General features: G+C 39.2%; 1 protein-coding gene across 12 annotated transcripts in view; it reads left to right on the forward strand.

Annotated features, from left to right (window-relative positions):
• FHOD3 (formin homology 2 domain containing 3) overlaps positions 1 to 22,662 on the forward strand; it is a 396,018-nt gene extending 373,356 nt beyond the window's left edge. For 11 of the 12 annotated variants that reach the window (XM_040548937.1, XM_040548932.1, XM_040548933.1 and 8 more), the window contains 2 exons: positions 2,178 to 2,339; positions 16,681 to 22,662. In XM_040548937.1, the coding sequence (XP_040404871.1) occupies positions 2,178 to 2,339; positions 16,681 to 16,763 (245 nt within the window). In that variant the 3' untranslated portion in view covers positions 16,764 to 22,662. Of the gene's footprint in view, positions 1 to 2,177; positions 2,340 to 3,141; positions 3,180 to 16,680 lie in introns of all 12 variants that reach the window. The other variant, XM_040548935.1, reaches the window with a different exon arrangement.
• The last annotated feature ends 797 nt before the right edge of the window (positions 22,663 to 23,459 follow it).

The following is a 23,459-nucleotide window of genomic DNA, read 5'->3' on the forward strand; positions in this document are numbered from 1 at the left end:
GTATTTCTGTGCTGCAGATGGTGAGCTGGGGCATGGGGACGCAGAATAATTTCCCTGAGGTTTTAAGGTGTGGGTTACAGCTGGAGGGTGTTGGGAGCACAGGCTGGCACAAGTTATTTTCTCTCCCCCTGTCAATTTGATTGCCCACTCACACCCCGGTTTTTATTCCTGTTTTCATTGTGGGTCATTCATGGTTCATGTTTTCAAAATGGGGCATTCATGATGTAGTTTTCTCCTTATTTTCAACAGAAGCAATAGAAGGTAGCAATTCAAACAGAAGAGAAAGGACCGTGCAACATTTTAGGAATCATGGGAGAGAAGAGGGACAGGAAAAAGACAATGAAGCTTTTAAAATCTCCCCTGCTAAACTGCAAAGCTACTGGATTAAGTAGAGCCTAGGGACATAAAAAACTTCTGTGGACAGCCCTGCATCTCCTTGCTGTCCCAACAGATACCTCCTTCTCTGAGGTCCACAGTGCTCTGCTGTTTCCAATCTCAGCATGGGTGATTTCTGAAAGCTTATACAGAGGAAATGAAAACCTGACCCAATCTGCTGTTTCCAACACCTGATACTCTGAAAGAAGGTTTCACTGGTACAACCATTCTTGGCAAGAAATATCTTTGCTTCTTGTCCAAGACACGATTCACTGGTATACCTCTTCAGAACGATAGTCACTAAACCACTTCCTTGTTGCTAAGTCAACTGGTGAGACTGGGCTCACCAGTTTATTTTCTGTCATCTTCCCCTCATCCCCTCCCATACAAATGCTACCTGGCAGATAGTTTTGAAGTAAAGGGGAATGCACCAAAATTTAAGTTGCTAGTTTTCTGTTTTCATATTTCCTTTCCCTCACGTCTAGATATCTTATACTTTCTTGATTCTTTTTAGTGGCATTGATACCATGGCCAGAGCATTCACCACTAAGTGTGTGTGTGTCGTTTATTAAGGTTTTAAACCCTGGTCCTGTCTAATTTAGAGATTTCACAGCCCCAATTTCAGAAGCAAGCCAACTAGCTGAAGTACAAAGATGGAATAATTCAAGCTGCTCTGCAACAAGCTGAACAGCTGAAGTAATCCACTGAATGCTAACAAGCAGCATGTCCTGATAATGAGAGTCAGCTTGTGTTCCCCTGAAGAATAGCAGAGGCAGAGGAAGGGTGAGCCAGACAGAAGCTTGTCAGGAGCACTATCATAATAGAAATGCTCTTGATGAGAGCCAGGAGAAAAGCAGCAGAAGAAAGTGCTAATCAAAGCTGTTGTTTATTGACATCATGGATGTGATATGGAGTGGTCTCGCCAGTAATTTTTTAGCTGTTTGCAATTCTACCACACCCCCTCTTTTGCAAAGCTCACTGTCAGTGTCCTCAATACATATTTGCCTTCAAATTATTCAAAAAACAGAAAGCATGTGGAACAGTAGTCTGTAGTGAAGGAACCAAAAGATGTGTCTGACACAGCTCTGTGGAGTAAGCAGTGCCAGAGACTTGGGTTCGGAGACATGGCTCACTTGTTTGTTTGTGGTTTCAACCAAAATTGCTTATTTAGCTTTTCAGCTTGCCAATGACTCTTGCTTTTCTGCTCATAGCAGCGTATGTGCAGTTGTGCCAGGACGCATACAGCTTTGTGATGAGAAGGTGAATTCTTTCTTGTGAAAGGGAAAACTAGATATGTCTAACCACATGTTTTCCCCTTTCCATATCCTCTTTGCACAAGCCTGTGATACAGATGCTTAGAAACAGATTGTTTCCTTCTTTTGGTAAAAAAGGACCTGTCCTGCTGATTTTCATCAATTCCTAACATGCGCCATGTCTTCTAGTCAATGTGTAATAGGAGCAGAGGGGAACGTGGCCACACAATACTCCAGGAATTCTCATCTCCTAGACAATCTTTAGCAGACAGTTGCCAGTTATATGGTCATGAATAAGACTCAAATGCCGAAGGGAATCAAAAGTTGTAATTGCATTTGAGCTCTCCATTCTCTGCTGATACAGCAGAGAATCTAGGGTATTATTTAAAAATATTCTCCATTAGGCAGAATCGTCTACTTTGGCCAGTTTGAAGTAGCAATGACCCGGCTGCCTTTTGCAATTCTCAAGAAAAAAAAAATTGCAAAACCAAAGTGACACAAAAGACTCGTGTTTTCTTTTTCCTCAATTCATTTGCTGGACTTTTCCAGGCCGTATCGGTTCATGGAACGCTGGCAATGACGATTCACCTAATGCAACAGATGATGCAGCAGATGAGATCATGGATCGCATTGTAAAGTCTGCCACCCAAGTGCCAAGCCAGCGAGCGGTGCCTAGAGAGAGAAAGCGGTCACGAGCAAATAGGAAGTCATGTGAGTAAATGGCTATTAAACATCTCAGAATAAGCAAACATGCGAGTATTTATGTATCTTGGTGTATGAACTTGGCCTGTACTATGCAGACATTCATTGGTAGTAGTTTGAGAGTGTACTTATGATTGGCATATATTCCTCCTACTATTGTTTCAACAATGTTGTATGCAGTGGGTGACTCTGTCTTCTAGGGAACTTCAAATGTCCTTAGCAGTAAGAGAAGAAGAATGTTTTATGGTGCTTTAGAGTTTCTCTTATGACAGTACTTATTGAAAGTTAGAGAATTCAGATCAGGACCTCAAATATTTGATACTGCTTAAATGTCATAAGGTACTATGAACTGACATAAAGATTAATAGTTGTATCTGTAGCTGAATTTAATCTTAAAGCAAAAAGTAGTTTGAGAGATTTTACCTTTAAAAAAATTTTTCTTTTTCATGTTGTATACCATCCTTCTGCAGCCCTGAAAGCAAGATGTCAACTGCTGTTTGGTTGCAAAGTGGTTGTAGAGAAGCTTCCCATGGGAAGAAAAGGTTGCACTTTAATAAGGTGGTCTAGTGATGTAGCATGTCCACAAGGCAGAGCTGTGGCACCTGAGTTCGAGCAATTTGATTTTGTGCTTTAGAAAATGCAGTGCTTAAGAGGCGATGATCTTTTGAGGTTTGTTTGTTTTTTTTCCTTATGTGCAGTGACTGCTATAATTACTGTGAGATGGATAAGTACCCAAAGGATGTAAGATTTTGGTGTTTAATGTCATTCAACATATGTGGCTTTTTGACTACCTTTCCATCCATCTTTTTAGCATTTCTGGGAAGTTAGGACAAAGAGGAGTCAACAACAGTGAGTGAAAAATCACACGGATTTTCTTTTTTTTTTTTTTTGTGGAATTGCTCTAACAAAGTTGGTGATCAAGAACACTTGGTGTAAGCAGTAGCTGATTGCTATAAACTAGCATGTGCTGAAAGCATATTCACTTTCCCCAACATGCTAAGAAACGAACTTCTGCATGTGGCAAGAGTAAAAGCAAAGCCGACACTAGATAGATGAGACAGACCTTCAGCAAAAAAAATGAGCTGACACTGGATTGTCTGTCTTACTTTCTGTCATGCACTGTATCGTACCTCCCTGTGGCATCACCTTCTGCTGCTACCCACTTTCCCACACAGTTCTGGTGTTCTGCACGTGCTGACTGCCCTAGTTGGCTTGTGCATATGAAATAAGCCTCATGAATGTTTGGCTATTTCTGTGGTTTATCTTGTGCTAAAATATTTCCTCTGTTAGCAGCACTATCCTCATGCACACACACACACAAGTCTTATTTCTGCTTTTTACCAGGTACCTTTTTCCCAAGGAAGCACTTGATGCAGGGGAAAAAAAAAAGGATAATGATAATAAAAATAATATATATTTTTCCATGGAGTTGGCCTTTATACTTATTCAGGGAAAACAGTAACAAGGATTAAGCATTTAGTAAATGTTTAGGCTGTGACTGATTTCCACTGTAATTAATCATGATAGACTCCGGCTCTTTTCCTTGTTTGTTCTTCAAGATCTGGATGAGGCTCTAAAGTGGATTAAAAGGCAGTTTCAAAACAAACAAAGTTCAGTAGTTTAGCATCTCTTTTAGCTGACGTATGCTGAAAGAAAGTGTGAAAGGAAAATGTCTTAATTGAACTATTTTACTGCAATAGATAGTCAATATACCTGAACGATTAAAAATGAGGTAGTTTAACTGTAAAATACACTCAACTGGACTGATAATCTGGCACCTCCAGGAAATGAGCAGAGACCAGCCTTTGTCAATGCAAAATATGAGTTAAACAAGCAGAAAATCTCCCTGGTAGAAATACAACACAATTCAGTCTTCAGGCTCCCATACACATCCTTTTGCTTAGTATTAAATCTATTCGTAAACATCAAAGTGAAACTCAGTTGAAAGGAGTGATTATCTCTGTGCATCATGTTGCATACGCCTAATTGCTTTCAGTGTAGAACTGGAAATCTTGCAATGCTCACTTAAAATTCAGCAAAGGTTTTAGTGAAACTGAGTTGAATTCTGTGTCTTTAGCAAAATCAGAAACCCAGACTTACATGCACTGTATACATTTCCCGTGTTTTAGGTAGAAGGATCTCATGGGCAAGGGATTTTTTTTTTTTTTTTGCCATAGACAAAGACATAAAAACATGAAATAAAAATCAAGTGATACTCAAGTCATTTATAACTAAGGGAAAACAAAAACAGGAATGTGGAAGAGGTTGTTAAATTCAATAAATAGTTGTAATGGGAAAATGAGATATTTTGGTGTGTTTATTTAGCCATTTTACCTTTTGTAATTGTTGAGAAATGTGATTGTATGCTGTATGCAGAGAGCTTAGTTAGATCTTAATGATGTGGAAGAGTTTGAACTCTCAGGGCAATCAGCAGAACCATAAATTGGGAGGAGAAATAAGGCAGTGAATCATTCAACAGAAGACAGATGGAAACGTCTGCATCTGTTAGTTGAAGATTTGAAGGGTCACTGATAAATCCAGATATGACTGAAGCTGACTGAGAACTAGTAGGAAGGAATTTTTTCAGCAGGAGCTGAAATGGACTACTGAAAGCTAATGTGCATGGTAAGTACATGATGACTGAGTTCCTGTGATGATCTGCAGAGAGACAGAACTTTATTCTCACCAACACAGTGAAGGCTTTTAAAGATTATATCTGACATTTAAATGTACGGTGACCAACCGGAAGTCATGGCCTCATAATGGGTGCTCAGTGACCTGCCTACCAGACATATTAGATGGGTGTTATATATGAGAAAACAACATTACAGTTATATTCTTTCATTAGAAGCCTCAACAGAAAGCCACGGGATTGAGTGAGCCACAGAAGCTGAAATGTTCTGTCACCCCTGGAGGTGGTCATTCAAAGACAGCTTCAAGGCAAGCTGCCATGGGAAGCTTCTGCTGTTTTTTTTTTTGCTCTGATGTCTTTGTTCTGTGTATAAACAGACTCCAGCCTCCAGAGATATCAGTTCAGCATATTTTAAAAGCATAAAATACAAATTAGTTTGCAAATATACTGTTTCCGTTCTTGAAGATTGAGGGTAGCTTTCTGTGAGAAAGGTTTTTATAGCATTATGGGGAGCTCTTCAACTCAGTAAAGAAATAAAAAATAATATAATTAAGATTGTCTGGTTCTTCTATAAGGTTGGGATGACCTTCAGAAACAATGTCAAAACAAACAAGGAGTGCAAAGGAAAATTGGAGTAAGGAAGTTTTAAGAATCGTTATTTTATTTGATAGTCCAAATTCCAATGGATACAATTGCTAAAGATAATTTTAGTAGCTTACAGAGCATTATTATAGATGTTGCAACAGTGGAATTGGGGGACCAAAAAATGAAACTCCCTGTATGAGATACCACTGAGATTTCAAAAAACAACCGTCAAGAAAGTAGTTTATTTAATACAAAGAGAGCTGAATTAAAAGACTAAATGCAAAGTGTATAAGCAGAGCCTGCTGTGAAGATTACAAGATGTGAGGTAAGAGAGGAAATATATAAAGAAGACCAAGGCTGTTCCTAAGTGGGAATTTCATGCTATGATAAACAACCTGTATCCATTGTTGCTATTTGGGGAAGGAGAAATATAAGTATTCTGTTCACGGCAGTTTTGAGACAACAGAAGACACTTAAAGATTAGGAATATCACCAGTAAAAGACTTTACTTAAGTACATCTAATGAAAAGAACCAAAAAAGACCTCAATAATAGACGAGTAGGAAGTTGATGCAGTTTTCCTTTTCATCGTGGCTGTTTATTTAGAACATCCATCCCCTAACATAAAATCATTCTTTCAGGACTAGCTGTTTATGGAGATGCCTTGCCATCTTTGTGTTGATCCCATTGAACTGAATAGATCTGCCTCAGAAGTATGATATGGTGCCCATGAGTCAGTGTCACAAAGATCATACTTCAGTTTAGTAATAGTGAATCAGCATACAGAGGGTATTCACACTCGTTTTGGCATATACAGCACACTGCCTGGAAATGTTGAGCCAGACAGGGTAGATTTCTGACCTCTCTGATTGACCGTGGCAGGGCTCTGAGAAAGAGCCAAAAGTCCTAAGGTTTCATTACCTTGTTCAAATGCTGATTAAGCCACAGTATATCAAAAACAGACCATCCAATATGCAATTGCCTTAAGGCAACTAGGCTAAAACGTGAACCTGCATGTATCTTCCTCCTTTATGAAGTAATTGTTGGTATTAGCAACCTTCATATTTGAAAATGTGTTTCCTGGCTCCCTAAACTAAAGGCAGTTGACAAAGAGTAGGGATCCCGTCATGTTCTTGCTGCCAAATAATTTCAGATAGCTGTGCCAAGTAGACAGGTCATTTTTAAAGATGAGTTGACCCTGAATGGTCATAATGTGGGATTCAAGTGTGACTTGTATTTGATGGTAAGTAGCACGTATTCCAGTGGTGGTTGCACTGGATTCTGCTGGAGGCACTGAAAAAGAAAGTTGAATAGCAAGGGCTTGGTTTTCCCCCACATTGTTTTTGTCTTGGAGCATCTCTGTGTGTGCTCTGATTTCTCTTAGATTTTATTAAATTTAAAAATCTACTTTAGATTTGTGTTGGAGAATTGGGCTTGGAGCAGGTAATTAAATCAGAATTTAATCCAACATTTGTATGCAATGACTTGATTCAAATAATTTGTGAAGTTTAAGAAAGGAGACGGGACTGACATGATAACACCTTGTTCTTTTATTTGGTGTTGGAATCATATGTTAGTCCAATAATATGCCCTATGACTTACCTATGGGGTATGGAAACATCTCATAAGGATTTATTGATTTATTTGCATAATGACTTGTGGGGATTAAAAAAATCGTGCAGTCTTTATGCAGAAATGTATCTGAGGCATGACTCAAGTAATCTGTGAGACTCATACAAGGGGACTGTGGAGGAGGTAGGAATTGAATTGAGATTATCTGAATCCTAGACAAATAAGCTGAGAGCTGATGGATTAAGTTTAACTACAGAACATCCCAGGTCAGGTATTTCATACTAAATTCCACCTTCAGTAAAAGTGAAATAGGAGTTAGCATGCTGCAATCATGTGCCAAAATAATGGAAAAAACTCTGCCAAAGGACCAGGCTTGGAGACAAGCTTTAGACAAGTTTTAGTAACACATTCACTGCTGCTTTGAAATAAACATGTTTATAAGCAAACAAAATAAAGGGTGGGAGCCTATTTGAGTCCAGAGATGTGTAATTTTTGTTTGGAAATCATAGGGTGCTTCAGTTAACTTTTTCTTCTTTTCTTTGTTTTTTCATGATTTTTCATTTTCACGTCTCTCCACTTACTTTTTCTGGCTATGAGAAGATACAGAAGTGCCAAAATACCAGGAGGGAGACTGTTCTTCTGGTATTTATAGCCTGACTAAAAGCAGGAGTTAATGGAAATTATGCTTTAAAAAAAATACAAGAAGAAAGTCTATATAAAATACTTTAAAGGCAAGCAACTTTACTTAGAATTTGCAGCTAATTATTTAGGATTTGAGTAACTGGATCCTATCAGGAGTTAGAGGAGGCGTAGAGTATTCTAGTTAGTGATACACATTTAGCAACAATTCTTTGCATTTAGAAAAAGTAAATGTTTTGTAGCTGGTATTCAGTATCAAGGCTGTTCGTCCTCACACAAAGTACTGAGCCTTCAGAAGGTCAATACCCAGTTAATAAAAATCTAGTTATTGGATGAAAACAGAGTGTGAGATAAAGCAGTTAAAATTCTGGCAGCTGGAAAGTTAGCTCCACTAGATGCCAAGATAGCTAGTGTCTTTTGGATGCCTTTTAGTAGTACATTCTTTCAGCCGTAGGATGGCAAGATCTTTGCAAGAATGAAATGATTAAACTCAGTGGTCTACAATTAAAAAAAAAAAAAGACAATTAGAAGTATTAATACTAATTAATATGAATGAATAATGCATACAGCTGACCACAGTAGGTAGTAGCAATGGATGTAATGAGTGTGAGGCCTATATAGTCCCGTGTCTCATCTGTGCAAGAGGCCAACATAAACAGCTGTAGGGAAGAGAACCAGAGGGGCAGGATAATTCTGTGCAGTCCTACGTGAGATATCCTTCACAACAAAAGGTTTTGTGAAAGCCTGGTTTAAAAGTCTAGTAAAAAATTATCTGTAAAAGAAGCTTAAATTCATCTTCCAGTCGCTGTTTTAGAGGAATCTATGAGTCGTTTCTGTAATGAATTTTATTCTGATACAAATTATTTGCTCTTGGGCTCATATCCTCAAACTTTCTCCTCGAAGCAGCTTTATCATTCTTATATAAGGAAAGTCAAATATAAAACTAACCTAGCCCATACCATTAAAATCTACAGTACATTCCTTAACTTGATCAGAGTTCATTGCATAGATCATTGCATACTTCATTGCAGAGATCATTGCATAGATCTAGGATATCAGAATTAAAAATGTGATTTATTTAAAAAAAAAAAAAAAAAAAATGTACTTTTTGTCCCCGTAGGGAGAAGACAGAGATATTGAGCACTATACAGACATTCACATTTTACATTAACAGAAGCACAGAGGAGATGATGTAGGTACAAGGAGAAAACTGCCACTGCAGTGAATTGTCCCTATTGTGATTTTAGAGTGACCACCACTTTGTGTGATTAAATGCCTTGCCCAGACATGCTACTCTGTGGAGGAAGAGGTGACCACAGCTCAGATTTTGGTCTGAGCAAAGAGTACATCCTGGTGGCTGGTGAAGCATGTCCCAGCAGGATTCCACAGCTTAGCATCCATTCCATTGCCGCATCCTTGTGCTGTGTCACAGACACTGGGAGAACAAAAAAGAAGTGAGTGATCTGCAACTTCCACTGCACTTCTAGACTAGCACTTACAAGTGCTGGAATTGCTCTGGGTATCTCTTCTTGGCCAAATGGCACTTTCTTTATTACAAGAAAGAAGCAAAAGTAGTGTGGGAGAAACTGGCAAGCAGTGAGCAGTTGGTAAAAAGCAAGTGATGTCAGTATATGCAGGAGCTGTTCTTGTTCCCTGGTTGCAGAAGTTTTGTATTGAAATTTTAATTTCAAATACTTTTGCTATGATTTACACTTTTGGTACATTCCCAAGTGTAATTCTGTAGAAAAAGTTAGTTTTACTTCATTAGTTTGCATCTTCCATGAGATACAAATAGTTGGTCTCACTTTTACCAGTTTGCTATTCACTGTGTCAGTTAATTCATTTATATTACCCTGTTTACTTCTTAGTTGGCATATTATAAAGGTATATGTCAAGGTTTTTGAATTCTTGTTACAGGATTCATTCCCAAAATTGGGATAGTTAAGTTTTGAGTATTAAAAAACTAATACATGGTTGAGTTGCACACTGTTAGCCTAAAGTTGATAGGATAAGTATTTTGTTTGGTTTCTTTCTGTGATAAAATGGCTTTCAAGTTTACTACTGATCAGCAGTATACTCCTTCCACATACATTTTTCCTTCCTGAAAGACAATTATTTTCAGCATCCAAATAAGAAATCAGAAGCAGTGAGATGTTGGCTGACAAGATTACACTGTTGTTATGGAAAGCACATATGTTTCCGAGACTGAGAAAAGATAAGGAAGTACAAGATTGCTTTTCAAGTCTCCTTACAAAAGAAGTGCATTGACAGAAACGATCTCTCATGGAGCTTTCCAGGAGACCATCGTGATACCACAGCTGCCAAAGAGAGCCCTCTGCTGCCATGAAGAAGTTTAACACGAGGATCTCTGAAGGCAGGAATCTTAACTACGCTTGAATGCGAGTGTCAAATGTATTTGAAGGGAAGTCTTGTTAGGAGATGAAAAAATGGTCTACACAAAGCTACTTTGAATTTATCTTTACTCAGCAACATGTCAAAAAGTTTATATATATATATTTATGGCTTTCTCTAGGGAGAATTACACCACCTCATTAGCATAACTACAAGATTTTTGTGATCATAGTTATTTTTAATCTGATGGGTTTGTAGAACTGATCCCCTCTGCTGCTGTATTTGCCAGCACAGATTCCCGAAGGGGGTAATTGATTTGCGTTCCCCAGAACCTGTCTGTTCAAACATGGTCACACTGCTCTGCCAAGTCACTCCTGAGCAGACAGCTCTGTTTATTAGCCTGAGCTACCCGCTTAGCGAAAGTCTATTACCTAATAATATATCATTTTAAAATAGACTGAAAGTCATTTTAAAATTTGAAATGGAATTTAAAGGCTGCATGCCCAAAGCACTTGTGTTAGGTGGCTTACTTTCTGTATCCTATTTCCTGCCTTTTTTGTCCTGTGCATTGTTAATGTATAGTCTAGTCTTATATAGTGCTTACATTCAGACTCAATTGTTTTCAAGGTCTGTGCTCTCGATGCTTCACATATTAATAGTGGAATCACTTCTGATTGATGAAGTTAAGTGGGAGAAATGGTGAAAGGGATGGTGGCAGGATTGCTTTTAGTTGTAACTTTTTACAGTGGCATTCAGAGACATCCTAAAGATTAGAGTGGGTGGTTTTGTGTTTGTTTGGTTTTGTCATAGAAGGTTTTTGAGGAAAGAGTTATGTCCTTTTCTCTTTACTGTTGGCACTATACAAATGGTGACGTGAAATACATGAAGCTGGAAACCCAGTTAATTCAACATGCAGTTTCAACTGCATATCAAGTATTACTTGAAAAGCAGTATCTTCGTGTTCTCTAAAGCAATGTTACTTTTTGTTCCTTAAAATGTAAGCCACCTACAGATGAAACTCAAGTTAAGCTTTTCATACAGAACATCCCACTTAGTCCATTTCCACTGCTATACTCCTCTTTATGTCACTGACATATATTACACCGGGAGATGGCTGAATTATAGTTTCTTGTTAGGAGAGACTTGTGCCATCTGTGAAGCCGAGCTGCAGGGCAGCAATACATTGTTTCCTGGAGCTTTCTGTGCCGCTCACCCAGGCCAAGACCACATATAAGTTGGCTGTACTTCTTCAGAGAGGTGCTCGATAAATCCAAAAATTCACCTACAAATCCCTGTGAGAAAATCTCTACACATAATTTTTTTAGGCATCTATGCCTGCTAGTACTAAGCAATGATACATGCATAATTAGGAATAAGCATGGCTTATATAGACAGTGATAAAAATAAACAAATGCAGAAAAAGATTAAAAGGAAAGAATATGATCAAGGGTGTCTGGATTAAACTTTTGTGTTGCAAATTGCGATTGCTGGACTCTTCAGAGTAAAGTCCAAGCTAATATATTGAATATAAGAGAAAATAGACTGAGTACACAAGCTGTGTGTAGAAGGGTAACAGAAAATAAAACTATGAAATATGAAATATGACATGAAACAATATGATGAAGCTGGTGTATATTGTCTCTTACAATCTGCTTTCTTGTTTTCCTTGCTGTGTAATTTACAGCCACCTAGAATTTTATTTGTGCCAAATCAGCAAGTAGCAGCTGCATTACCTGGGCAGTTGAGCCCAGAGGAAAGTTCTGTGGCTGTCACATCTTTTTACAGTAGGAAGGACACTAATTCTGTGACTTCTCAAGCAGGAAAATGGTCCTATCTATGCATGGAATATTCTGCATTTCAGATGATTTGTCCATACTAGTGTTGTGAATATAGATGCCAAAAGCCATTGTAAATGTAAAAATAAATGGCACCAGCAAGACTGTTTTTTACTGTTTGTTGCATCTTAAAGAAAAAAAATGTAGGGAAAGAAGGGAAATCAGGATTGCTATTTGTCCTTTAAAAAACAATCAACCCCTAGATAATAATATTCTTTAACAAATCCATACTTAGAGAATCACTTTTTTTTTTTCCTTCTAAATATCCCCAGTGTTCTGCGAGGGCTGTATATCTGTGCAGATTCTGACCCAACAGGCACAGTCAAATTCACTGGGTTTCTCATAAGCACGCTGTATTCTGCCAGGATTTAAAATAAATTTTTAGATTTCCTGATTAGCAAGGAATATCATACCCTCTGACCCCATAAAAACAACATTTGGTTTCTTGGTTATGGGATCTCAGCAGTCCTTGATTGTGACAAGAGTAAAAGTTATTTTCTGTCTATGTTATGTTTCTTTAGAAAACGTTTTAAAAATTGCTTAAAGAACCTAAAAGGTCATTTGAAAGCCTTATTTTTATTGTCACTGCCTCCAAAATACATTCCATAACTCAGTTTAATGTGATCTGCAGCAGGCCAAGAGTTTTACAAGCCAAGATATTATGTCTAGTCCAGTTAGAGACACGACAGAGTTCAATGAAGAGGGGAGAATGAAGATCTAGTTTGAGAAATGTAATTTTGCAATGCCTATAAAACATGGAAGGAAAATATCTCTCTGCATTCAGTTCTGATGACTGAACGTGTCCCTGACCTCTCCTAATGTGAAGGAACCCTACCAAATGCATTATGAGGAAACAGAAGAAAGTCTGAGGACATCTGTTTAGCAGCATGTCAAGACAGGGTTCGCCCACCTCCCTGAGTAGTTCTTGCTCCTGTAGATAACTCAGCCACCTTCTGGCTTCATCATCCACAAGCCTTCACAGCCCACAAGCCAGTGCGGAGAGTAGTGAGAAACTCTCTTGTGCTACTACTGATGTTGCATCCATCAGCTGTATTGTCAGATGAGGAAATGTACTGTAATTTGCACATACTATATGTAATTTTCTTACAAAGATACCCTTTATCAGGACACTTTGATCTCCCTAAGTGCAAAGTCTTGCAAACTGCAAGTGGATTCATCTATGTCAGGTTGGCCTTTGGCACAGGAGCCAGAAGTCACTCGTTTGAGTCTGGACATGATTTCTCTCAGCTGTTATCCTTCAGGTTGCTTGTTGATGGTGGACAGCTTTAATCTAGCAAGTAGTTGCAGTTCTTTGCAGTATTTGGCCTCACATGCTTAGTTTATACAAGTCAGCAGCTGACTGTGTTTATGGGAACCATTTTGTCATTGGCAAGATTCTTCACATCTTTGCTTTTTATTAACCATTTTCTCGACAGTTTCATTGTGACTGCCAAGCTCTTGCATTGTTTGGGGCTGTTTCCTCAGAACTGCTGACCTTAAAAGCTCAGGTCAACGAGATGTCTTAAATCCAAGTTATCTTTCTCTGTATTATAGGGAGAGACCTGAGATAACTTAGATCAGCTGAAGGTTTCAAAGATATTCTTTTGCTTAATTACTACTGTATGTGTCCCAGCAATTCACTGGGTGTTGTCATTCCTTCTTGCTTTGCAGCGACAAAAAAAGTACAAACCAGGGGTTGGTCTCCACAGTGTGTCATGTGGCAAACCCAGCACAGGGCACTGGCCCTTGTCACGTGCTGCATACAGTATTTTTTTAAGTCATCCAGGGGTTATATGCAAGGCTCTCAGACTAAGACTTTAGTTTGTTCAGTAGGTCTGCATCTGGAGATTCAGAGAGAAGTCTTGTTTATGTAAAGAAAACTCCTCTGTTTCCTTCCGTTTTTTTTTTCCTTTTTTTTTTTTGTCGGTTGGTTGGTTGTTTTTTTTGTTTGTTTGTTTGTTTTTGTTTGTTTATTTGTTTTCCATGAAGATGGTTTCAGCTGTGGTATTGTAGCACTGGTTATGATTTCAAAGTAAACTCATGAAAGTTTCTTCAAAGAGACCAATATGCTATTGTAAATCTGTTTGCCTTTTCCTAGTAAACTAGTAAGTAATTCCGTAACTTGGGCTGACGGAGGAATTGAAACAGCTGTATTCTGCTTGGTGGAAGTTACAAAGGCACACGTTTTCCTTTCCAGTTGTCAAGAGTCACAGGTACATATGTGCGGTAGTAGTTGCACTGGCCTAAAGAAGGTTGTTCCAAATTTACTTCGGCATAAGTAAGACCAGGATTTGGCTTATTCCGGTACCTGACCACCATTAGCAGAGTATCTCAGTTCCTATCAAACATTTACAAATAGGAATAAAAATTGCTTGTTCTCTCACTGTTTGTGTCTTACCATCTGACAAGAATAATAAATTGGTTTTACAGTGGTCGTTGTGCTCCGATTGTGAATGGGAGTGAATGACTGCGGTCTGAGTATATCAGGGATGTGTGTGAGAGCAGTCATGAATACATTTGGTTTGGAAATTTGTTCTGCACTTAGTTTGCCAGTTCACTTTTGCTTGTAGTGGGAAGAGGTAATGTCGAGGCAGTCTCGAGAAAGTTTTGTCTCTTGTACTCGTGTTTTTTACTTACAAGTGACAGTTTCCTTGCTTCAACAATACAGCTGTTGTGGGATAGTTCATGTTTACAGAGGAAGAGCAATTTCTTAGTGAGCAATGTCCAAATCCATTTTGAGTCTAGTGAACTTTCCAGAAAGCTCTTCTTAAAATCAACATGTATCAGTCTATGTTAATACCACTCCACTGTTGGTGGCCAAGCTACCTATGGTGCCTTCTTTGGCTGCATACTATAGAGTGTACAGAAAAAAAAATGTGTTCAGGAGAGAGGCAGTGCAGGCAGTTAAGCAGGTGAACGGCTCAGGGAAATCTTTCCTTTTAATGAGAGAAAATTTTCTGCTACAGCTTTCTTGTATCTGTTCTTTTGCTCCTGGTATAGTTCATTTTGATACAGAAATAAGCATTGTATGATTCACTGAGGCCATAAGGCCTTAAGGCCTTACTCTCGAATCTGGAAGTGAACATTTGTTACTGTAGATATGTGTATATCAAATCTGAGAAATATAAGAGTGCCAGTGACAAGGACTGCTTAAAAACTGTTGAGTATTCAACCAACATCATGGAGACCCAAGCATATTTGAAGTGTTTTGCTCTTCTGGTAGCACTTGTTTAGTCTTTCTTAATCTTGGCTTTATCGTTTGCATTTAATCCTGTGCAGCTTTAAACTAAGCATTGTTAAACTTGGAAGGTGTTGCTGATCAGTATTGTAGGAAAAAGTGATTATCGAAAAAGGCTCCATGCAGACTCCTGGTGATCTTTAGTAATTATGCAAACTTTACTGCAGGAGAAAGGAGTCAATCTTGAAGGAAATCTTTCAAGTAAGTGTTTGGTAATGGTGGAACAATTATACATGTAGCACTGTAAGTTCACTTAATTTCAGTAGTTGATGGAAATAATAGATCATATTCATCTTACCTGCATGGTATCAAGTGTTCAACCATGCTGTATTTTCCCTTTCTGTTAAGTTCTTGTTTTCTGTACCAATCCATTCACTCCTCTCACTCCTGCTAGATTCTTGAATGTGACCACCCAGTTTCAGTTCCATGGAGTAAATATCTTCACAAATTAGAGGTCTTAATTATATTAGATGATAGCAATGCAAGAAGTTCTCAACCACTGTCTGCAATTTGTTTCTCTAGAGTTTCCTCTAGACTTCATTATTTTGGGACTCTGAGTATATTTTGTTTAACGCGGTCATTGTTTATACTTTGCATGCAGCTTAAACTTTTAAATGTGCATTTTGAACTTAAGGAATATTAAATTATGGCATGAACACCCTGTTTGCATCTTGAGCTAAAACGCATTCACTTGGAAATCTTGGCAACAGAAAAACAAAGAAGACTGTGTGTGCAGTCACATAGTCACTAATTTCTGAATAAAGAACGAAAATGCAAATTTTAAAAGTTTATGTTGTGGCTACTGTTCAGCACACTTCTTAGCAAATTAAGAAACAAAAATTTGACCCAGATTTATCATTTAAATTCATCTAAAATGCTGAACAAATGACTACTAATGACAAAGGTGATACAGATGGGGCTGGGGGGGGAACATTACAGAAGAAAGTGGAGTGTGTACGAGCACTGTATTTGTAATGATTTGAATTGACTATAAAATTATCATATTTTAATCTTTTAAGTTTAAGGGGTTTATGTTTACACCTTGAAAGGTTCACGTAGGATTTAATAGTGATAAATTCAGTTGAGATCTATAAAGATCCAAAAGCTCTTTTAAAAATTCTTTATGAGGTAATAGGGCGTATAATACTTTCTATGGGCAGAGAAGCAACTGATGCAATTTCAGAGAAAAAAAAAATCTTAAAATGCCGGGGTATTTCCTTAGAAATCTTTGTTGTCTAAATGTCAAATGACAGATGGCTATTTGCCTGACTTTTTGGAGTTGCCGGGTAATTGATGGTCCCCTTGGTTTGGCGTAGGGCATTACTAGGTATTTCAGAACTTGAGAACCTGAGGATGTAGCAACTCTGGATTTGATTCAGCATGCACATTAAGTGCTTTTCAGCTGAAAGTCTTGTGTAATTATCACTTTTAATTGATTGCATTTTCTTTTGTTTTATTATTTTTATTTTGCCTACTTTTGGAACGTATGGCCATGCAGTGAGAAGGACACTAAAGAGCGGACTGACCCCAGAAGAAGCCAAAGCACTGGGCCTCATCAGCACCTCTGAGATGCAGGTTTGACGTCCCAGAGGTGGCAACAAGAAGAGCCATCATCCGAAACACACAGGCTGACAACCCTTTGGTGTGGCGCTGTCCTGCCAGCCTTGTCTGCTGCTCCCAACGTCCCGTCGTCTATTAGTTCAATGTTAATAAGCAACACAAAGCAGAACGCCACCAGCAGGGCGGAAGAAGGGTGTGCCGCAGCCCAGCACAACATCCTGACAAGTAGCTGAGGAAGCATATGAGTGCTTGTAGGTGAAACCTTACGCCTGCTTCTCTTGTGGTGTGTTGGTGTGGGTAGGAGGGGGCTCTCTCTGAGTTATCTGTCACTATGTAAGCTGTGTTTGCGTTGGCTTTCCTCGTGCCCTGTTTTAGTTATTGTAAATGTATGGCATTTTGTCAATGCAATGAACAGTCCTTAAAGAGGCAAAATAACTCCTGTTACAGTGACCCCAATTTTCCTGAAGCAGATTCATTAAGCAAAGACACACAGTCTGTGCAACCCTGTGGTGTTTTTTTTTCTATTTTATTTTATTTTTATTTTTTATTTTGCCACCAAAGAATGTAAAAAATGTATGTGTACCTTTGTATATGTACAGAATGAATGTGTGGATATGTGTGCATGTATCTCTACACATACAGTCATGGTGTGAAGTCATGCTCTTGCTGAAGCTAGCTGGACCGTGATTGTCACTCTGGGGCCTTACAGTTCCACCTGGACAGGAGGAAAAGAATGTCTTTTTGTAGGAACTCAGTGTTTTTCAAAGGGATTCATCCTGTGGGGCAGGAGATAGCCTGCAGTACAAGTGGAAAGTTCAGGATCCCAAATTCATGTGTATTAATACACACTCATACTGTACATAGCACCATGCACACAGAGGAGAGGTCACAGAATACTTCCCTCTTGATGAGCTTTGGCTATGCTTTCCATTTGTACAGTTTCAGAGAAAACTATACGAACAATTTACACACTTGATAAATGCATTCAGATGGTAAGATCAAGAAGTTTTGTTCACTTGCCTGTGCCCTTCATGCTGCTTTTCTCTGCTGCAAGATAATGTGGTGGTGATTTTATTTCAAAGTAATGGATCTGAATATGAAATGGCCCTGCTAAAAGCCTGCTGTGTTTTTGCTGTTCTCTACTCTTTGTTTTGTGATTATTCTTGATGCAAGTGGAGAGGGTACCCCAGTGAACGCTCCAATATGCTTGCCCTTATCTCGCTGTTTGATAACTGACTTTTGTAATTGCCCTCAGCGTGTGTATTTGAAGAACCTTTAGTCAACTCATCTGCCTTTAAGTGGAGGACATACACATTGGTGAAGACGAAATGAACGCAATCACCCTAGCCAGTGCTGAAGCATTTTGAAGAGAACTGCAGATAGCAGTAACATAAAAGGGAACTTTTCAAGCCAAAGTCTGTAAATGACCACTTGATCCTCAAGGATGCACAAGATCATATCTTTCCATTGCCTTAGACTCGAAGCTTAAGGGGGGTGTGCCTAGCAGTAGCAGCTGAGGCTTCCTTGAAACCAGGTAGCGGGGGAACTGTAGCAGTTTCGTCATGGTAACAGGGACTAATTTTGGCTGCAAAACACACTTGAAAAGCAGAATTAATTAGTCTATGCTGGGCTTGTAATGCCATAGCTATGTTGTTTCTGGCACTCAAGGTAGGTCAGGTATGTCCACATGTTACTCTACTCTCATTAAGGACAGGATAATCCCTGAAGATTGCACAGGATACTGGCACTAAACAGAATAAATCTTTGAAACTTTGGTCATCCATTACATCACATTGAACAGAACATCCAAGTGATTAGAGAACCAGGTAGTTGACAGCACTGCAATGAGATCTGTGGTGGAGCATCCTATCTATGCTGTCTCCCCTCTTAGTAGTAACATTTCAGTCTTTATTTGTTGTTGCCTTGGATCTTCACGTGTCAAGGTCTGTGGAGTAAGAAGTCACTTGTGAGTAAGGTTCTTAAGGACGGCATTGAGTTGGATGTGGCTTTCCCCTCAGTTTCCTAAAAGGCCAATTTTATAAGCAGGCAGAAGGCGGTAGTTGTGTAATTAATAAATGCGTTGTGTATTGGAAAGCTATGAAAAGGCAGAAGCTGGTCAGGAAATAGAAAGAAGTGGCATATAACTATCTCACTGTAAAATAAGCAAGACCTATTAGCATCTGGGCTTGAAAGTGGATCTTTATGTGCTGCTTACCTTTATGGAATTTTAAAATCTCTTTTAAGGATGCTTTGAACAAAGAAAGGAAGGTAATGGGGGTATGTGGAGGTCTTTGAGGTCTGAAACAAGAAGAAGACACCCTGAATGTAATGATGATGTTGAGCTGTTATACCTGTTTAGTGATAAAAGAAGCCCAAATGCAACAAAATGTATTTACAACAACAGAAGTCCTATATATGATTGAAGGGAGAGAATCAAACATTTTTCAAATGTAATGTTTTAATAAAAGTATGCTGAATGTGCAAAGTGGCTAGCTGTTGGTGACCGCTTGCTAACAGGAAATAAATCTGTGTTTTATTTTGACACAGCGCAGCATCTGTGTCTGAAAAAATGATGTTGCTGATGACTTTTAAGTAGTTGGGTGTATGTATTTTCCAGGAATTTTGCAAAAATTCTACAAAATTTCATGTACTCCTTACCAAGGAGAAAATTAGATATGGCGAATGGGATTGGAATAAGTTCAGAAAAAAATACCAATTTCTTTCAGATTAGCTGGATGCTACTGTATGCATGTAAAGTATATCCTTTCTTGTCCGTTTTTCCATTATGTTTTTTCTGTGCTTTTACCTGAGCTTTTGCTATCTACCTGTAAAACTGATACCAATTTTTCTGAAGGATAATTTGTTCTTGTTTATGCAGTAGTAGGCAGTAAGATTAATCCATCATTGGCAATGTTTACTGCAACAATGTTTTCAAAAACAATGACAATGCAATAACTACAGAAATGTTTTGTTTCAGTTCTGCCTAAAAATGGCCAGTAGCCCAATGTGCTAATATTTAAGGTGGTATTATTTCCTTCTGAGTCTGCTGGTATGTCCTACTGTAGGAATAACATTTGTTCCCCTTCATCTAACCAGTGGATTCCAGATGAAATGGAGGAATTGGCTATATTTGCATGCCTCTTTCTATCTAATCACGTTGTAACCTTCAGGATTTGAGTTGCTGCCTGCCCCTTCACCATCCAAAGAGCTCACCATAAGGATATGCCAGTTGTTTTAAAATGCATGTGAAAGGAGGTTTATTTCTGTGACAAATAGAAAGGTCTTGGAAATGCAATCTAGTAATATATGTTCCCGTTTCTCACTTAGGGATCCATTGAGGCTATCGTAAAATACTTGCAGCCATAATAACTACCTCTTTCCTCTTTCTCGTAGTACCAGCCAGTTGCAAATTTAGGGCCCAGGGTTTTGTGCCTCCACCAAGTTCTCAGAGTCATCACTGGTGTTCATTTCAGCACCCATCTGCTGCCAATAACTTGTCTGTCCATCTGTCACCCTAATACCTTCCTGATCAGGATGCTGAGGTAAACTTTAGCATATGAAATGGCTGCCAAAGGGAAGCTGTCCTAATTTCCTTTCATGTCCCTTGGTGTTTAAAAGCAGACTGTATGCAAATACTTTGTGTCCCCTCACTCCCAACTGAGGGATAACTTTCAGCAGCAGTTACAGGGCTGGGGCAAAGAAACACCCCCAGGGAATGCTGTGTGCCACAGCCAGGAATGAAAGATCCCTCACAAAAATTAAATGCATCACTCCTCACCATTCAGTAAGTCCAGGCACCAGCCCCATGGATTCCAGATGTTTTATACCCCATTGGCTGCTCCATGTGACCCTTCTGTTTGGTATATCCCTATCCATAATCCAAAACCAACCAAAAAAAATGGTGTTTTAATGAGGGTCTTTCTTGCTCTGATAAAGACTAGAAGCAGTGTCAAAAGCAGTTTTCAAAATACATTTCTTTTTCTCTTTTGATCCCCTTTCGTTGTAAGTGTCTGTACTAATTTACTCTTAGCAAAATAAGGCACCAGATTTGTAGGTAGATGAGACTTTGGTTTTCCCATAATAAAAAGTCACATGCGAGTATCCAGCTATGCACTCGTGCCCCAGTTTAACAGAAATTTGGAGTCAGAGCCCTGACATGACCCATCAGTGAGGGCTTCCGGCAAAGTGCTGCATTCCCTCTGAGGGAGCAGATAGCAACGAGGCAGGACAGCACCGTCAGTCCCCAGTGTGCTGCGCTCTTAGCAAACCCTGGCTAGCAGCTGCTGAAAAGTCGCAGCAGAGGACAGAGCAAATGTAAGCAGCTCAATGCCACTGCAGTTGCAGTGATTCCTCTTGCCAGGTGTCTGCTCGATGCTGGTGTCCCTGGTGGTGCAGCAGAAGCCAGCATCTATCCAAAACGCTCTCAAAACCATTTGATCGATGATGCTGGTCTTCATTCAAGTGCGCATAGGCTGGGTGTTGTTGTTTTTGCAACACTTTGACTTCATCCGGATGAAATGGGGACAAGGAGGCAGCCCAGCATTTTCCCGTCCGCTGTCCTTCCGTGACCACTTGTAGGCAGGCGTTCATGCCACCTGCCTTTAGCTAAAGGACGTGCAGGGGCACAGTGTCCATGGGCACATCTCTCCTCTCTCTTTTGCTCCTGCACACTCACGGCATGTACACCGCTCCTCTCGTGACCTTCAAGGCGAGCTGTGCATGCCGATGCAGGGAGAGAGCTTGACCCCGCACCGTGTTCAGACAGCTCTGGATTTCCAGCATCTGGACTCAAGAAACTCTGTCTAAGCTGTAAGGACTATGACTGTTGATGTTTCTCTGCAGGGAAAACTGCCAGGTACTTACAGGCTCCGAAAGAAAATAAACCGAAGCATTTTCGTAAGGGAAAACGTTTGATTATGGGAAAATAATGAATCTGATTTGCAAATGCATGAACAACACGTAAGGCTGGGGCAGCAGGTGGCTGAACTGGCATTTCAGATGCAATAGCAAGAGGTTTTTGGCAAGCAGTTTAGTAGTTCTATAGCAAGTAATTCAAGGAGTTTCAGAAATGTTGTATAGTTCTATGTTTACGCATAAAAAAAAATTAAAATTATTTCTAATTAGTCCATTTCACATTGAGTGGCATATAGAGATATATTTTGTTTAATCACTAACACAGAGGCTTCTGTGAAAGAAAAGGTTTATTTGTAGCAATGGGTGCATTTCTCCTTTTTAAAGACTGTCTTTGCGCGTATAGTGTCCTTTTTTTGTGAGCTGGGAATTGTAAAAAAATGTAAAGTAGAAAAGGACGTGTTTCTTAGACGAAGGAGAAATACTGTAAAATTGTGTAAATGTCACTACTCATGTTTTTCGTGTTCTGTGTAGCATAGTGTAAAATAGGCTTTCCAGCAGTGTTATTCTGTGAATTGTAATTTAAAAAACAAGCCATGCATGGTCAGAGATATTATCTATAGGTCCTTTTGTTTGGTTGAGTTTTTGTTTGTTGTTTTCTCATTCTAGGTAAATTTGTTCTATGTTAAATTTAATTGTCCATGAAACTGCGTATTTGTTTCTCAGTTTTATTTCATAAAGAACTTGAATTACTCTTTCAGATTTTACTACACACAAAGCTCACCTACAGTTTGTATTCATCATTCAGAAGCTTTGTCACATTTAGTGTAAACCAGGAGGGTTTTTCTTTTTAACACACCCCTTGTCTGCCTCTTCTCCCCACACTCTCCTCACTTTACTGTCTGGAAAGATGCAATTACACTTTTTTTTTTTTTTTCCTGTGCCATGCAGGGTCAATATGGAAAACTGACCGCAGACCTGTGTCCAAAATTTCTTGATATAAGTAGTTAAAAAGCTCACCTCTACAGCATTATGTAAACACATCTTGCAATAAAGCTTTATAAGGCACTGACTGTGCTGGTTCTGTTTTTGTTCATGGAGCCAATGATGGGAGCTTTGGTGAGAAACGGGTGGGAAGGGGATTGTTTTTTGGGTTGTTTTTTTTCGTATCCTCTAAGTACCTGCAAAGCCAACAGGTGGACTACAAAATGGCTATTATTAAACCATCTGGGTGGTCTGAGCATAACAAAGTGATTTTTTACCCCCTATTTCGCAGTTTGAATCCAGTTCCTAATCTTGAGTGAGGAAAATGAAAATGTGTCTCTGGTTCTCAAGGATTTCAGTAATCCAGCCCTACAAATCCTCACTAAACATAAAGGGTTACTGCTCACTGCCACTGGCTCTGGGTTGGTTCCTGTCTTAAAAATATTCTGTGCTCAGAGCACTTTGTGTAAGGGATGAGATTTATAGAAGCAAATATAAATAAAATGAATGACTACCTGTATGTGGAGGAGCATTTCAGATCGCCTCATCATCAAGATGTGAAATACTTGCTGTGTCTGCCAGTGCTTCAAGACTGTAAAGGTGGACAGTGAAGCGAGACATGCCTTTTAACTTGGCTGAAATACATCGCATGCATCACCGGGCTGTATAATTTTCTGGTGGCCACCTCTGAGCACCTGGACAGGTGATGTTCTTGCCATTTGCCCTGATCGCTGGGGTCTGATTCTTTCTCCCTTGCGATTTCCCAACACTTTAGAGAGACTGAGTCGGCAACCAGAAAATCTCTGACCCTACTGAGAAGAAGCACAGCGATTCTGGCACCTGCCCTGCCCACAGGTTCGGTGGCTGTGGTGAGGAGCGCGG

The sequence above is a fragment of the Cygnus olor genome, chromosome 2 (genome assembly GCF_009769625.2).
Source record: "Cygnus olor isolate bCygOlo1 chromosome 2, bCygOlo1.pri.v2, whole genome shotgun sequence".
Lineage (NCBI taxonomy): Eukaryota > Metazoa > Chordata > Aves > Anseriformes > Anatidae > Cygnus > Cygnus olor.